Source organism: Malurus melanocephalus, unplaced genomic scaffold (genome assembly GCF_030028575.1).
Source record: "Malurus melanocephalus ecotype Western Australia unplaced genomic scaffold, MMel_1.1 scaffold_109, whole genome shotgun sequence".
Taxonomy (NCBI): Eukaryota; Metazoa; Chordata; class Aves; order Passeriformes; family Maluridae; genus Malurus; species Malurus melanocephalus.
Window position 1 is genome coordinate 1,373,304 of NW_026623341.1, and position 17,854 is coordinate 1,391,157.

General features: G+C 34.5%; 1 protein-coding gene across 1 annotated transcript in view; it reads right to left on the reverse strand.

Moving 5' to 3' along the window:
* EYS (eyes shut homolog) overlaps nt 1-17,854 on the reverse strand; it is a 685,229-nt gene that overhangs the window by 317,987 nt on the left and 349,388 nt on the right. Inside the window, exons 29-31 of the mRNA XM_057369428.1 lie at nt 8,049-8,173; nt 4,364-4,488; nt 805-1,057 (exon numbers count right to left, since the gene is read on the reverse strand). Coding sequence (XP_057225411.1) covers nt 805-1,057; nt 4,364-4,488; nt 8,049-8,173 — 503 coding nt within the window. The remainder of the gene's footprint in view (nt 1-804; nt 1,058-4,363; nt 4,489-8,048; nt 8,174-17,854) is intronic.

The following is a 17,854-nucleotide window of genomic DNA, read 5'->3' on the forward strand; positions in this document are numbered from 1 at the left end:
TTAAAAAAAAAAAAAAAAAAAAAAAAAAAAAAAACCAATACAGGATCGTCTTATTTTATACAAGTGACCACTTTGAAGAGGTACATAAACAACAAATTCTGAAACTATCTGTAAAGAGAATGCCTGATATGCTATCTGAATAATACTACCTTTAGTAAAATGAGGAGGCCACAATGAAGGCATGATCTTCACAATAAAATGTTGCACTTCTGTACTTTTGACTTTTCTGCAAATTATTTTAAAATAACAGGAGACGCAACTTTTGTCTTCCCAAAAACATCACTACAAACAATTAGAATGGCAGAGACTTTGAGAGTTATGTTGCATATAATTTTAGTAAATAAACATCTAGATGCACAGAAAAATAAGCACTCAGAAAACATGTGAACTAGGAAAAGAGAATCAAAGTCCCCATGGAGTAAGGCAAATTCACTTTTTCCCATGCTGACTAGCCAAGGAAGAAGGGAAGATTTGCATTAGGGTCAGAGATTACTGAACACAATATGAGGCATATAAAATTGTACACTGTGGCAAAGCTAGCTAAGAAAAAGTGCAGTTTTCCTTACTGGATGTGAAAGATGTTGGGAAAAATTCTTTTGAGAGAAAAGAGTAATTTTAGGTTTACATATAAACATAATTAAGGAAAGATTTTAGAGTAAATAAAAAAATATAGAAGGGAATACAGGAAGTAAAAAAAAAATATTAATAAGAAAATTAATCTGTTTCTGATATCTTACCATTTTAGAAGAATTAACAAGGAAAGAAGTCTGATATATGCATTTCTCAGAAGCTCTTTTTACTTACCCTGGGACACCTCCCCGGTATGAAAATCAGGAGAAACATGTTTAGACCAAAGTTCCATAGACACAGCCAGGGCTGATGGAAGGTCATTGTCTAAAATGTCAGCAGGAAACACTTCAGCCACTTCAGTGACAGTTTTCTTGCTTTGGGGCATCACAGGTAAACAGGTGATATTGTTTATTCCATCAACACAAAGAAACCCAGTGGAGCAGGAGCGTATAAGACAATCATTGTAATTAAGCTCACAGCTTCGTCCCTGAAAGAGAGTTTTTTAAAAAAAAAAGAAAAGCCATTTTTGAAGGCAATTTACATTTCACAGTGATGTTAGTTACAATTATTGCTTTCTTTTGATTCTAAAATATTGTTTGCATATATGAAGCTGTTTACACTTTTGAAAGGAAATCTCATCATGGGGAAACTATTCCCGAACTAATTAAATATTAGAKCTGTATATTTAATATTTTAACTGAGTGATATTTTGACTCTGATTGGACTCTGATCATCAATAAAAATAACTTCCCCTAAGATTTGTAACTGTGAACTATCAAAGACAGTGTTGTCACCAGTAATAAAAAAGTAGTTAAAATAATCATCTTTGGTTAGTACACAGGTTTACAGAAGGCTTTTTACAGTGGACTTAGCTATCTAAAAACCTATAGTGTGCTGTGATTTGCAAGCTAATGTTCTTTCTTCTTGTACATTGCAGCCCATTGTTTGTAGTCTGTTGTTACCAAATCCACACACAGTTCCCTGTTAATACCTTGTATTCACAGATAATGCTTAGAAAAGGAAAAACACAGCGGCAAAACTGGACCAGTCATTCACTTCCTATTTTTTATCAAGAACAGCAATTCACTGGAAGTCTGAAATACCCTCCCTAGTAATAAAGTAAATTGTTCATATTCAGTGGTCTGTAAAAAAAGGCAAGAAATAATTATGTGAATTAAATACATTCTTGAAGTGTGAAATAAATATATGCTGAAATCAGGCCTGGGTTAATTTTACTTTCTCTTCTGTTGCAATGAACCAATAGGCCACATGAGGAGAGACAGCTAACAGCTGTCCTAGAAGGATCCTACATATTTGGATAACTATTTAAAATACACACATTATCATCTGTGAAGACACGTCTCTGACAACATATCATCATGTTATAATTTCTGACTGAATCTTCTGCAATTGGGTCACATGTAAAAAACCCCAAGTCTTCTCTAGAGCTCAAAAAGCACATGCTCATTACACACTTTCCTTCAGAGAGGATGCTTAAATAACCTTTCTTGTCTACCTGGCTACCTATTCAGACAGAATTTGAGACAACTTACATTTTCTGAGATCTCTGTCAACTCTATTAAATTAATTTATATTATTAAGAAAAAATAGGAAGGATGAGAGAGAGAAAGAAATTTATGTATGAAAACTGAAATTACTTTTTTTACAAGTAGTTTAAATTATTTGGGATTTAAAACAGAAGAGGTTGAATTGAGGGGTTTTGAATGATTTAGATACATTCATGTTTGCTTCAATCAGCTTCTTAATTTGTTTTGGCAAGCAGATGAGCAATCTGGTAAATTTAYGGCATCTTATAAAATCATTCACTGTATCGGTATTCCAAAGCACAAAAGAACAACAGGCCAATTTATATGTCAGTTTTGATGCATTTCCTCCTTGCTCTCTTCTAATTCCACACATAGAACAAATGATCAGTTTGAGCAAGCTCATAATTGTTCTTAATCCTATAAAACTTATGTTTCATTCTGACTTTCCCTGTGACAGATTAGTACATTTTTATGACTACTACATTTAATGGCGAAGAGCATTTGATTACGATTTTATGACTCATAGAAACAAAGCAGATGTGGATAACCTCCAGTGTGCATGAAGGGTACATTAAGTAGTCATAGATAAATTTGATAGCATTGAAAGTGCCTGTAAAAGCTTTAACAGTTTCCATGCAGGTGGATGGAATCATTTAGCTTGTGCAGATTTGTATTTGAAAGAAGGTATATGTCTATAGATGGTTCCACTATAAGGTAAACATTTATTTCAGATGCCAGTGCTATGCCTTTCTTCTCAAAATTTATGAGAGATTTCATGATCCATACTTTATGATCCGTATTTCAGGTAGCAGTACAGAATAGACTATGAAAGATTTACATACACACTGTAGCTGGAGTTCCTTGAATACTTATTTCTTGTGAGTGCCACTGTTTCCACTCCACACTCACTCATGGTTAGGAACCAGAAGCCATTGGAGCCTAACAAATATACCTGTTATACCATAACTTTTTATCTTTGRCACTGAAGATAGGTATGTTAAAAATTTTTCGATGTGGTGATTCCCGCTCCATGTTTCCTTAATTTTATATTCCTTCCCAAGGCACAATGGAATTTGAGAGACTGAAGATGAAACGATGAACAATGGAATAAAAGCAAAGATGATACATCTTAAATTTCAGCTGCTTCAAAGGTTTGTTTACTTTTTCTTCTGTAAGGGCTTGCTAGTTCTGCAACATACTGTACAATTAATACACTAGTTATGTAYTAATAGAAAAGCTGCCCCCATGGGTCAAATATCTACCTAGCTCCATCATCASTGAGCTATTAATGAATACTTGGGAGAAAAAAAAAGTAAGAAAACAAGCAGAGCTTGCATCTGATAACTCACCAAATATACCATTAAAACTTTTGGCAATAAGTAAATCAAAGGCTTCCTAGGCCAGGGCAACATTCAGAAGAATAATTTTAATAACAATGAACCTATCCTCCTTCTAACCCATTTTTGGGCTTATTTGTAATTGTGGTCTCTACAGTGTCATACAACACTGACTTGTACCAATAAATTTAGAACCAATTGCAAAAAGAAATCCTCTAAACAGATTTTAAGCTTTCTCTCTGGTGGTTTTATTTGGCATTCTGAAGATTTTTTTTTTTGGTGAGACATAAATGCTAGAAAAATTATGTAACTGATCTTCTCCATTGCAGCTGTTCATGTAAGATAAACATGAATATTTAATGAAAAAGAAGAGATTACTTTAATATGAGTGTCTCACAGTTTTCCATATAAAAAGACTGTGGCCCTCAAGTGATATATCCTTCATCCTCACTTGATGTTGTTTTGAAAGCCAATCTGCTTTAGAAGACAAAATGAGAGCAGTTACCACAGTCTGTGGGAAATATTAATGGTGGCCATGGTACTCTGTAAAAACAACCTTACAAAAATGGTATTCATTTTTATGAGATAATTTTTTCCTTCTCAGGATAGTTTGTCAGTAAATTTAGTCAGATTATTTGCATTGTAAAGATCCATTTTTGACCTACCAAGCCTTTATGGTAAAACACAAACTTTACAAAATTGTGGGCAAAGAGTCACTGCAACAGGGCGAAATTCCTGGTGAGTTCCTTGAACAAAGGAATACATCACTCCTGTGATTCCACTTCATTCAAGAAGTACATCAACAATTCTGAGCGAAGTTAAAAAGAAAAAGGATTACATGCAGTATTTTTTATGCAATGATGAATAGCCAGGTAAAGGGAAAGATAAGAAAGAATTTCAGCATCTCACCACAAATCCTGGCTTGCAAAAACAGGAATAACCAAAGCCTGGCTCCTTCTGGACACAGATACCATGTATGCAGGGGTTGGATATGCACTCATCAACATCCAGCTCACAGTGAAGGCCTTCCCATCCTGTCAGGAAAACAAAAAGCAAAGCAAGCCCCAAGAAAGACTCATTAAAATCTACATTGATTTACTGAGTGTCAGTGGAACAAAGGTATGAGTAACTATGATCCATTCTCACATATATAGAGAAACGTATTATGGGATGAGGATAAACTTATTTGGGCTGTGGTTTCTCATAGTAGAAAAAAAAAAAGGAAAAAAGTTAAAAAGACAAACTCTGAGATTACTGTACTAGATCAATGAGGACAGTTTCTGAGCAAATACAACTATTAGATTCTGTCTTCTCACAGTTCATTACTCAGATTACTGGCAATTTTATTGATATGTGTTTCTTATCAAAAGCTCCTTTGAAAGCAAATGCACCCATAAATTAGAGGCTAAATACTCATCTGGAAGCTGTGGTTTAGAATCATGGAATATAAGCCTGCCTTGAACTTGCTTCTTTGGAGGCTAAACTGAACTGGAACCAGTCCATTTGCTTGGTGAATATGAACCCAGAATTCTGTAAAATATGGCTAGTTATTGAAGAACAACAGACTTTCTGTCATGATATTCCCACCATCCATTGCAGATTTATTTTTTCTCATTTCACTATTTCTAAAAAACCAAACAAAACCCAACAGTGCCATAAACCCCCAAGCAGCCCTCAGCTGATACAAACCTAATTCCATTATTCAGTCTTTGTTTCAGAGTATGCACCAAATGGATCCACCTGTTACACTCCAGTCTTGTTTTAGCTGCCCTGGTAGAAGAGCAGCCTGCCCAGCTAAAGACTTTATCCATGAGTGCTATTAGTTCCAACAGCTGCTGCTGTTGCTTTTGAGCTGAGATGCTGTTAGAACACAGTTTACATCTCTCCATGCTGCTTCTGCACCTGAACGTGCATCTATTATTCKAAGGGTGTGGGGTCTGCTACAGGACAATGGCTGACAAAATTCATGAGCCATTACAGGATGCATTTGTCAGAGCTAAATCAATTCCCTTTCCTGGTATCACATGCTGTCACCACATGCTTCACTTTGTTCTCTGGAGGGTTTTGGAAGGCTGCAATCATCTGCCTTGTTCCTATTTTAGTCTTGGTACTATCCCTTTCCGATTTCATTAAATTACAATGGGGAATGTTGAGGGGATATATCATCTTATCTTCCTTGTGAAAAGTTCTTTCTCATTGTTGCCTTTACAGACCAAAAATCCCCAATCCCAGCTCCATATTTCTGTAGGTGAAGCTTATAAGAGAAATATAAGACCTGTTATATGTTAACAGTCAAAGCCTGCAAAAAGAAGCACATTTTTTTTTCCCAAGCATTTCTACTTTCTCTCTCTGGATGATATTTTTTTCCTGCTAATCCCTTTCTTCATTTGTGCAACTTTCAAAGAAGTTATTCCTCTCAAAGTTTCTCCTGTCTCTCCAAATTCACACTTTTTCTGAGATGTAACCTTCTCATTTCTTCAGCTGTTTYGGAGACTCAATTAACATTTGAAAAAACTGCATTAATTAAAAAGCAAGATATGCAAAAATTATGTATATACCTAATGTATTTGGTTCCTTCTCTGTGTTTTTTTCCTGGTGAAGAAATAATGTAGAGATCTTTCACTCCTACTAACGAATGGTGTTATTAAAAAGGGATATAAAAGAAAGGCAGCTTATGCTTGGGATGGAAAGTGTTTAAAACATGTTATCTGCAGGAGTTAGTTCCAAGGCCCCAGAGAAGTTTCTCCTACTTATACCAAGAATTTCCAMGTTGCATAGAGACAGCAATCACAGTTCTTGGCTACCAAGCAATTTTTAAATGCCTATATTAAAATAGATTTGACGTATTTTTTTAATAAGCTTTAAAAATAAGGAGAAAAAAATKGGACTTGGCAATGTATTCTGTGTGAAGCACTGTAACAGTGAAAAACACATCTTTTAAGTTTTYAAGTGATTAATATTGGTGGAGGGGTATATTGCCATATGCACCACCAGGTGGGTGAGGGGGAATACAGTTTTATCCATGTGCAATTTCCATTGTGTAACTATGCTGAGAGGAAACAATATATATGGTACTGAAGTTAGGTCATGACTCAGATTTTTAAGACCAGAAAGATCTTTATTATCCTGAATTCTGACCTTTTGTATGACAAAGTGCAAAAAAAATTTTATTTATTGGTTCATACACCAGACCTGCTAAAAATATCAAGGTGAAAGCAAAGTAGTCCTCCACATTATTAGCCTCTAGTAAGCAAAAGATACCTAGATTAGATTTAAGTCTTACGTTTGAGAGTATCATTCCTTAGTACCAGTTGGWCAAATTAATAAATTGACAAATTGACTCTCATTATACACACGTGTATTTGCTTCTGTATCTTCCATACTTTTTTTAAAAAAAGATCTCTTACATTTTGTTTTGTAAACTGCAATAGGAAGAATTCAGAACTAAAAAATAGAATGCAAAATATACTAATATTCATTTCACTATGTGCTTTCTTTCAAATGTAGAAGAATGAATAGAAAGGCTCAGTAATATTTATATGGTCACTTGACTTCAGGAGACTTTGATATTTTTCTCTTGTAAATGAAACCAACAATGTGAACATACTTTGGCACAAAAAATAAGTAGATCAGATGTATGGAGACAGCATGGGATAACAGAATATTTATCATCCAGAATATATCTAAATAATTTCTAAAATAACCGTTAAGAGACCTTGTGTCAGTACTATCACAGAAATTATTCAGCAGTGCTAGTCAGTAACGTAATGAACAGATTTTAACTGAAAAACTTAAGTTTCAGGAGGCAAGCAAGTACTCATATGTTTCTTAATTTAAGAATAATTTACGGAGCAGGATGCTACTTATGTATACRGTGCAGAAATTCTACTTATTGTTGACAAAAGCTTTTTATTAATAGACATGACRGGAGATTGTGAGTAGTCCTGAACAGATTAAATTTGTGATTGCATGACAATGCATGTTGATTGTGACCTTTGCTTTTGTATAAAAACTAAATCTCTTATACTTTCATAAGCCACTAGACCTGTTTTAGTTGATCTGTGTCAAAATAAGAAAACAACTCCCACTTTTTAAGAAAGCACGGTTTTTCATTCTATTTATAATTTTTTAAAAAATGTCTCTTCGTCTCAGCCAGCAGGCGTAAAAACAGGTATGTCTTGCAACAATAACAATAAGGATAATAATAAAAATGTTAGTCAAAATGTTCAGAATTTCTTTTCAGTCAATCACATGTAATAGGTAGTGAAATTATCTTGCTGTTAAACAGTGACTGCTTGACTGTTTCAGTAAGTTACATTAATAAAGATCATGCACAATAAACCTAGCTTTATGTAATACTTCAGACTCTCTCAATAAGCTGGTTTTATTTTGAAGCCTTTCTAATATGCTTACTAGAGTAGTTCATTCTCTTCAGATTGCATTCAAAAAGCTTGCCAAAGAGATAGCAAGTTTTTTGTACCTTATGATTCATATGCAACGAAAGAGCTGGATATGATTTACCAGTTTTCTCAGCGGTAACACTAATAATTCAAAAGTATCATTGTTTAAGATTGCTCTGTCATATGGCAGTTACCTTGTTGACATTTACAAGTGTATCCATTGATGTGATCAGCACACGTTGAGCCGTGTAGACAAGGTGATGAATTACACTCATTAACTTCTATTTCACAAAATTGTCCAGAAAATCCAGCAAGACACCTGAAGCAAACAACATTCCAAAGTGTTATGCCATGCATAAACATCACATAAAATAGACCTTGTGTGGAAGCAATGTRTCTAAATGTGCATTAACAAGACACAATGTCATATATTACTTTCTGTTTCAAGGAGTATTTTACCGGTATGCTTCCAAGTTTCATGTTGTGGCACATGGTGATTTTCTAGGGGATTTATGATCTCAAAACCCATCCAAAAATTTCATGTCTGGATCATAATGAAGCATAACAGTCTCAATTACAGTGTACTGGTTCTATCAAGGTGAATACAAACCTCTCTTAATGTACTCTTGGGAGATTGTCTACTAAAATATTTTAGCTAAATAACTGCAGTCTATGTTTGAAAAACTTGCTTGCTGACAAATGTGCACTATCAAATGTAAATTGCAGCATAAAAGCTAATCTTCAGGGACCACACTTTCATTATTATTCTAGGTATAAGATATTAGTTTTTTTGAAAAAAAAGTCTTCTGTATTTTTGTGGTTGTAAATTCTATGTGATAATTGATATCAAATTAGTTCCATATGATTTCAACATATAGCTTACAAGATTCACAGGACCTTTAATGAAGTTCAAAAATCCTACTAATCTCATCATTGAAGCACATCTTTGCATATATGCCCACAGCTTTTTGGATATACTACAACATGTTCTAAAAAACATGATGGTATTTATAACATTTACTCTTTTGAGATATGTTGTATGTGGATATATTTCACATGAGACAATRTTTTCAAAAATTCATTTTTGTAAGTGGGTGGTGCACATTTTTATGTTGTCTTGGCTCTAGTGAAAAGCATCAAGGTTTATGCCTCATTTAGAGGGAGATGAGTACATTAACAAACTACCTTTGAGTAAATTCAAGTAGTCACATCACCTGCTCCTCGAGGTGCTACAGTCAGAGAGTACAATGGGTATTGTTAGGATGAGATACCTGCAGTGTCCACCTCACCTTTCCAGATCGTAAAGCAAAAGACGAGGCTGGACCATGAAACAGGTATGTGTGACACCTCCTGAGGGATCATTACACCGTGTATCAGTAATTATGTTTTGGGTTATCTCTGCTTTGATTATTAGAATGTGTTTGTTTCATTTTGTATGGAATACACTCTAGGTAATGACAATTTGGAATCTACTGAGAGAATGACAATSGAACAGATTTTTCAAAGTTTGCATCAACTACAGGTGACAGCTTTGGCTCACTGCTTGGAAAACGTACAAAGTGGAGCACACGCTACTATTTTTCAAATATCTAATCATAATATATGAGAGAAAAAACACAGAAAATATGCCTTAATGAGCCATAAGCCCACCTGTTTTTTTGCTCCAAAATATTAAAAAACATTCACTGAGAAGATATTGTTTGGCCCTTTGATCCTATTTATAAATATCAAAGCCCAGTATTCAGGACACAACTTCACATATCCAAACAAAATCATGTTAGGATTCTCCTATGCTTGGTGGAGTAAGGGGTGCTGAGGATGATTCTGCTCAATGAAATCTAAAAAAAGTTTTCTTCAGATGCCTTTGTCTGYACACTGTCTTCCTAGCATATTAAGAAAAAAATATTTAAAAAAAAAATTAAAAGACCCCAAAAAACAAATTGAAGGGAGCAAATTCTCCTAGATATGAAAGGATGGAAAGAATATTCTCCTAGGGAAAAAAGACAGCTAGACACAGGGAATATTGTGCCAGTTTAAAACAAATTTAAATTTAACTTTGTACTTCGGTGTAATTATGAGTATTTTAATTTAATAATAAAAAAAGCATTTACAGAATAAGCTGGAAGAAATAYACAGTTATATAAAATATCTGGACAGAAAAATTATACCAATGTGTGTCTAGGGTATGTGGGCTTAATTTTTTTAGTCTGTGAAAGTCAAACATTCAAAAAAAGCTTTAAGATCTTTTTAAGAACTGTGCTGTTGGCTGCTTTGATTGGACCCATTTTGATGTGTAGTGTGCATACTTCCTGAGGAGTAGACAGCAGTAAAGACTGGAGCTGTTTACGGTGGTCATAACTATATAGAGCAAGAATGATCAGTGGAGCAGGTTGCTATAACTCCCACGGAGAGAATCAATAGTATGGAATCAGCTAGACATCACAGGATTCAGCCTGGATGAACTCTCTGTAATTTCCTACTCAAAAAGGCTTCAGACTTCAGAGACAGGGCTCTACAAAGCCTTGAGATTTCAGAGATATAAACTATGTAACCATGGGTCTAACTCTATAGACACTGAGGTGGAAAAATATATATATGAGTATGTATAAATGTTTGCTAAAATAACCTATTTTGTACTGCAAGCCTTCCAAATATTTATTAAGTGTATAAAACCATATAGAGTGATTGTAGCACCTCCAGAAATAGAAAAGTTATACAAATAGGACTATGTGTTCAAATTGAAATTTAGATGGAAGACATAAACTCATGAAAACACTTAGATATCCAGTAAACCAAACATGTATCAGTATGTTTGAGGTACCTTTCTTCCCGTGTCAGACAATCATTCAACTTCGAGAATACCTCAGAATATTGCAAACATTTAACATATTAATGTGTTACAATTTTTTGGTAAAAATGAYAGTGTTCAGTTTGCTTTTGTTCAAAAAGCATGATGAGATGTAAACAGTGTTTCATGACTGCAAAGACAGCCATGCTATTAACTAAATTATTCTCGGCAATTATGAAACAACTAGCATTAAGMTAAAACAACACCTTTGTATCAGGAGCTTTCACAAATTTCCCAAAATTGCAACAAACTACWCTTTTAAGAGTTTTAATGAGGTTAACTCTTCTTAGGATATGAAAAGCACTTCAATAATTTCTTAACTTTCTCTTCACTCCCACCTTCCTTCATACCTTCTCCTTTTAAAAAAAATTGAACTTTTGTTCTGCTTCTCTACATTCTTCCTTCCCTTCTGTCATTTCTTTTAGAACATTAGAAGGGACAGAAACAATAGAATTTAAATACAACTGTCATTAGAAAGTGGAAGTAGGTATGGGAAACAGTTCTTTTGCTATAAATAGAAGAAAACCTAACTGAAATACTTTGGAGTCTACTTCTGTGTGGTGTTTGGGATATGAAAATTCTGCAGATGAAAAGCAGGAGCTTATAGATACCGTTCATATGAAGGTATGATCACTGTAAATCTTGAATGTTGATTACCATCTAATACAAAATGTTTGTCTTTATAAGCAAATGCATGTCTAGGCTTATCAGCAAATAACTCCTATAATTTATCTGATAAAACAAGCTAATAGGGTGTGAAGGCTGATCTTTTAAACTTACGGAAGTGTCAATAGTTTGATACTGAAGGGCAGCAAAAAAATAGTGATTATTTGCTGTAARAATAAGGCATTCACAATTTACATATGACCAGTTTATAGGGATGTTGGCAAAGGTCCTTGTGTTTTCAGTCATTCCCTGCAGATTTTTTTTTTTATATCAAATAAGATGCTGACATAATGTGGTGCAAATAGAGTCCCTTTTGTGTTGTTCCTTTATGTAAGTCATTATCAGGAGTAATTATCTTAATTTGAGCATATGCCAATGCAAGAGCTGAACAAAAGACTRAAAAGAGTACAGTCTAAATTAAGGATTTTGGTCTATGACAATTATGGCTACAGTCACAGCACATTTTTTTCTATGTTAGTAAACTTTCAGCCTCAGAGAAAATCTACAAGAATCCAAATGTCAGCCAAATTTTTCCTCTGCAACACTAATTTATATCCTCTTGGAACTCACCAGTCTTTGAGTCTGTTTTGTATCTCATCTTTCGAGTCTATTTTTTTTACCTGTACCCTTTTCCTTCTCTCTCCCTCTCTTTTTTCATCTGCCTTGTGACCTTTTACAGCTTATGAATAATTTGTGTATCAGTGAGATATGAGGTTCAGAAAAAACATGGTTTTTACAACACAGAAGTTTATTAGGTTTATCTGGGAGCAACGATTAAGAGCAATTGCACTTAGAAGAGAATGCTTCTGCTGTAACCTTTACCAGCCTATGTGACTGAGTCTACATGGTAAAATCAATGAATTTTGTGGACCAGTCCATACTATGAAATTTGTTTGGGACATCAGTTTTTCTTTGTGAATGCTAACCTTGATGGCTTGGTAACGTTTTGCTAATACCTCTCAGTTAAGTAATTAGGACATTGGGCAGAATAATAGATCAATGTGAAAAGCAAATCTCCTGAGCAGCTCCAGTCTTAACTAAAATAAAAATCTTGTAAATGTGCAATCTCTCTTGACATTAGTCATGATTTTTTCTCTTTTATTTTTCAAATCTGCATTTTCTGACCAAAATAAATCTAGTTAACTGCTCTACTGTAGCAGGCCAGATCTGTCACTGCAAATTTACACTGGGATTGCTATACATTATTAACAAGCTATGAAAAGTCACTGGCTAAATGTCATGGACGCTGAGATATAGCAGCACCTTGGGATTCATATTGCAAACAGTTTAGTTTTAATCATCTTGGATCACAAGGTGCCTTGACATTTGCAAGGCAACTTTTTTCCTTTTTAACTTCCAGTGGAATCATACCTCTATTATCTCAACCATAATTCTTGACTTCAAATGTGATAGAAAGTTTTACTGTCTAAATTAAAAAAGTGAAAAATCGATSAAACATGGACCTTATCATTCATTTAATCGATGCTCCTATGCCAGCYGGAAAGGAAAAAGAGAAGAGCAAGGAAAACCAGATAATTTARCCATCTTTAGGATTATTGGAGACATTTCCTGTGAAATACATGACCCCTACCTTCGCACTACTGAGGCATGACCTTCATGAGAAGTATTATCGCAGCAAACTTCTGCAGAAACTTATTAATTTTAAAGATAAAATGAGTAATATCACTGATTCATTTAAAATATGCATATCATTGCAACATGATTTCTTAAAGCTGTAAATTTTTGGGGGGAAAAATTCTTCTACGGTGATAAATAAATATTCAGTCTTTATCACACTTTACTCTSTAACAGTTAACCTTTAGGATAGTAAATTTCAATTTACTGGAAGCCAATGCATCATTTTTGCCCTTTTAAGTAGGATTATTCACAGACAAAATATAAAAAGACAAACATTATTTTATTTAACTGATTGTTTTTTTCTCAAGATATACAAGAACAAGCCAAAATCCTGACCCTATCAACATTAGTTTGAAAAATGAAATATCTCATTTGCAAGTTACAGTGTGATGTTCATAAAGTTTTGAATGTTCAGGTCTTTTTATTTCTTTCAAACTTAGTTGCTTTAATTTCTGTGTGTTCTTTTTTATCTTATACATCGGCCTATCTGTCTTACTTCAATATGCACATTAAAAATATTGCCTCGTAAATGAATATATATGTGAAGTATTGTCATCAGGTTATACAATGAACAACCATAACCCCCCATTCCTCACTGCTCTTAATCCATCTGGGGAAAAGAGAAAGATGGACAGAAGTTGGGAGCAAAGGAGTGAAGCTAAAACTGTGAAAAGATATTTAGAGGACTGCAGGGCAGAGATGGCTCATTTTTTTTGTCTTTTCTTTTTCTCATCATCCCGTTCTATTTAAAATTGGCAATAAATTAAWTTTTTCCCAAGTCAAGACTTTTAGCCAGTAGTTTCCCTCTGTTTATTTAGACAATAACTTTTCAACTGTGAAGCTTACAGGGGATTCAGAGAGGAAGTATTTATCATTATCTAACAATTGACAAGATCTTCTTTGCTTTTGAATCAACTTCTATAGGAAAATGACTTCATCTGATAAATCGTCTTTTCAGATGTTCCACTATTCCAAGCTTTGCATAATGCATTTAAAAAGAACCAAACTTATAGCGACCTTTGCCATGGCCTTCAAGTAATGCAAAAAATGCGGGTGCTGGATAGGCCAGATAATGAGCTCAGCTTGATAGAAACTGTCCCATGCAGGTTACTGGCTACAGATTCTGAACTTTTGCCACRTTGAGCTCAGATGCAGTAATTCACTATGGAACACTGAAAAAAGATGGTACCACATGAAAGGAGATTGTCTGCTGCGTGGTCATCCATCTGGTCTGAAGAGAATGGATGCTGCTAATGAAGCAGCAGACAACCCAATCAACATGTATGATGTGAAATAAATGAATAAATAACAGATAAATAAATGTTCTATTGCTTGCTCTTAAGGTCTGCAAATTCATAGGAGGAAAAAAAAAAGAATATTTTTGACTTTTGTGTGCACATGTGCGTGAACTCTTTGTGATTTTGGGAAGCCTATGTCAGATCAGCACAGGTCTTTTTGGTACTGTGGTTTCACTAGTGGATTAAATTGTCTTCATCAGCCAAATTACTCTGAGTTCAAAGTAATGTGAGTCAGCTGCCTTATCACTAATACTACAGAAAACTGCTTCTCCTGACGTACTTAGAAGCATGTTTCTGTGAGAAAGCAGCCACTGAGGAATTTACAGAGGTCTCCCGAGAGAGTCTCTYTTCTCTAAAACCCTTCCCAAAGGTGATGTTGTTAATTTTAGAACACTGACAATGAAGCTTTCCCCAAGCTACAAGTATAGCATATCACGTTTCTCTTTTCCCCATCCCTCCTCTCTATTCTCCTTGGATGTACTGTCTAGAATGAAGCAAATTTATTTACTTTGAAGAAAAATTTCCCGTAGAAGGAAGTAAAAATAAATTGTAGCTCTCCATGGTGGTCAAGAAATGTTCTATTTTAAAGAATATTGAATGTGAATCAAAAGGAACAAAAAWTAGTATTAGCACTCTCCAGTGTGTATTTGATTTTAAAAGGTATTCTTCCATTAATTTATCTCAAGTTCTGTTCCTATCATATCAGCATTATAGCCCCAACTAGAGATCTATGACCTGAAATAACAAGAGTCATCTTCTTTTCTTTCTGCTTTCTTTCTTAGATTATGGGAGGTCATTCAATGAATAATATAATTTAAGGTGGCATGAAAACAGTTATTAGAGAAAAAAAAATGTTGAAAAGAGCGGTAACATAAATAGTTCAAGAGTTCTAGTTTTAGTTCTTTTAGTCCTTTAGTCCTTCAGTCCTTTAGTCTGATTCTGATAGTCAGGAACTTCTCCATATTCATAATTAGTTTATATTGAATATCTTTGCAAAGGTAAAATGAATTTTAAAAGGGAAATTMATAATGCCATTCTCTTGGAGAACTACTTTTAGAACAGCAGCTACAAAGCACAAGGTTGGGACCTTATCTCTATGTGAGCTTTTAACAGTCCCATATTTTCACTAACAATCAGAACTTACCATAGGCTTACAGGAGTCTCTGACTGCTTTAAAGGCATCAGACATTTGATGCCAGATTTCAACCCCATCTTTATCCCATATTATTACCTCTGATTTATATTCACCGGGTAAATGTAAGGAAGAATGAACTGATACATAACAATGTGTAAAGAATAAAGGAAACAGAAGCAGCTTATTCTTTATCCTCTTGGAACAGTGACCCCATCAGCATATTGTGTTGAATATTCTAGTACAAGGCATCCTTCTTCTCAGAGGAGGAATGTTTCATGTAAAACCCCAAAACAAATTTAGATTGTTTACACAAGATTCGAGCTGGAAGCTTGGCAACTTTTCAGCTTTCTTCTGTGCTTGCAAAAGAGTTAATAAAACAGAGAACTAAATTAACTCCATAGGAAAAAAACAGAAAAAGACCATGGAATCATAGGGCAGCAAGGACAATGTTTAGAGATTTATTCCTGACTATAATAATGTAAGTGCAGTGTGGGCTAAATAAAACTAYCTTTTAACTACTTTGGACACATGATGTTACTCGGGACATTGTCACTGAGACTTGAATTAATGTATGGCAAATAAGGGTCTTTATTCTCAAAGAATACTTTGGGACAATCACAACACATATTAAACATTTGTTAATAAAAAGTTCCATTCTTTCTAAGGTCATTCTCATTATAAGAGACCTTAAACTTCCTCAGTCCACTTGGATTCAGCCTTTATTTTCCCTATGAGTAAAGCAGATTTTACTGCCAGTAAAAGCTCCCACTGTGCTTAACATGGACATTCTTATTAAGTGATAAATTATGTACTTGCTAAATMACAGTTGGTGGGGTGTGACTGCGTTAAAGGAAAGGTTAATCTGTGGAATATCAAGCTAGAATGAATACAGTAAAATAACCAGCATGGCTAAGCCTTGATGAAAATATATTAGCGTTAATACACTCCTTTCTTTATTTTATTAACCCACCCAATTGGAAATTATATGCATTTCTTCAAATGCCACTAGTGTGGGCAGAATTAAAGGAGGAGCAGAAATGTGTGTGTGTGTGCATGTGTCCTTGAAGAATTGATGAAAAGCCACCATTCAGCTGTTTGCTAAAATAATCCATATTTGCAGTCAAATTTCATACAGAGGAAAGCTATCATCTGGTCAATCCTTTCTCAAACAGAAGTCTCTCTAAGCTTTTTACTAATAGTTCYTATACGTAAATGAGTAAGTAAAGACAGGTTCTTAGCTGGTACAAACTTACAATATGACTCTTAACATTTCTCTCTGCTATCTAGGCACTCATTCAAAATCCTGGATACAAGAAAACAGATTAATATCAGACACCATTTTCTTATTCTTTATTTATTTGTCCAATATMCTTGGTTTAAATTAGCTCCTTTGTGTGTGTCTGTGTGGACATGACTCTGCTGAGAACCATGCACGTGAAAGTGGAAGATTTTAATTAGTAGAGTTTACAAAATAAGAGCTCACAAAATGCATCAGGAGAACAGGAGAAAAGAGGTATTATCCAGAGAGTTAACCCTTCTGATATAAAATATTCTGTACCACTCTAGTTTAATTTTTTAAGTACTATTCAAGATCTCTGTACTTCCCAACTCTGATAATACAGTTAAAACATTAATRATGTAGAATTGTGAGCAGCTCATTAGCAGGCTGCTATTTGCTGTCAAGATCAACCTCCCTATTCCCCATATTTATTGTGAGAATCCCCAGGGATCATTTCACAGTGGCTGTCTCAGCTGATTCCCAGTGTTAGTCATTTTGGCTATGAATAGTTCAAAAAGAAGTGAACTGTAACAAATTCCATTTCAGAATATATTCTCAGTTTTACAAATAATACCAACACARTTTGTCCTGGGTCTCACTTTCATAGTCCTCTAGCTCAGTAAATATGGTATTGCTGAACAAAAAAACACAGGGTTTGTTCTGACACTGCAAGGCGAGCAGACTGGGGCTTATCAAGCCTGATTTGTCTGGACTTGTCTTATGCTTGCCTGGAGCTTTGTTTTAGCTTTTTTAGGTCTGGTAGACTCTTATCTAATTTGTTTGAGTTTTGCTTTTCTTTGAGCAATGGGGTGCCCATATGTCTCTTTTTATAATAATTCCAGTGTCGCTCTGAGTAACAGATAGTGATAACAAGTACTATTCTAGTGACACTTTTTTTTGTGTATAGAATAAATTATGTGGTATTGTGGAATACAAGTACTGGATAGCAGCTGATGCATTGAAAAATATAAACAGGATGAGAGATCAAGGCTATCAAGAAATGATCACTGAATAACTATTCATCATTGAGGAGATGATACATTTGAAGTATCATCATGGGTGAAAATGTYTTTAGGAGTAACAAAAGACAAGATTCCAAGATAAATAAAACACAACTTACATTAAAAAATACAGAT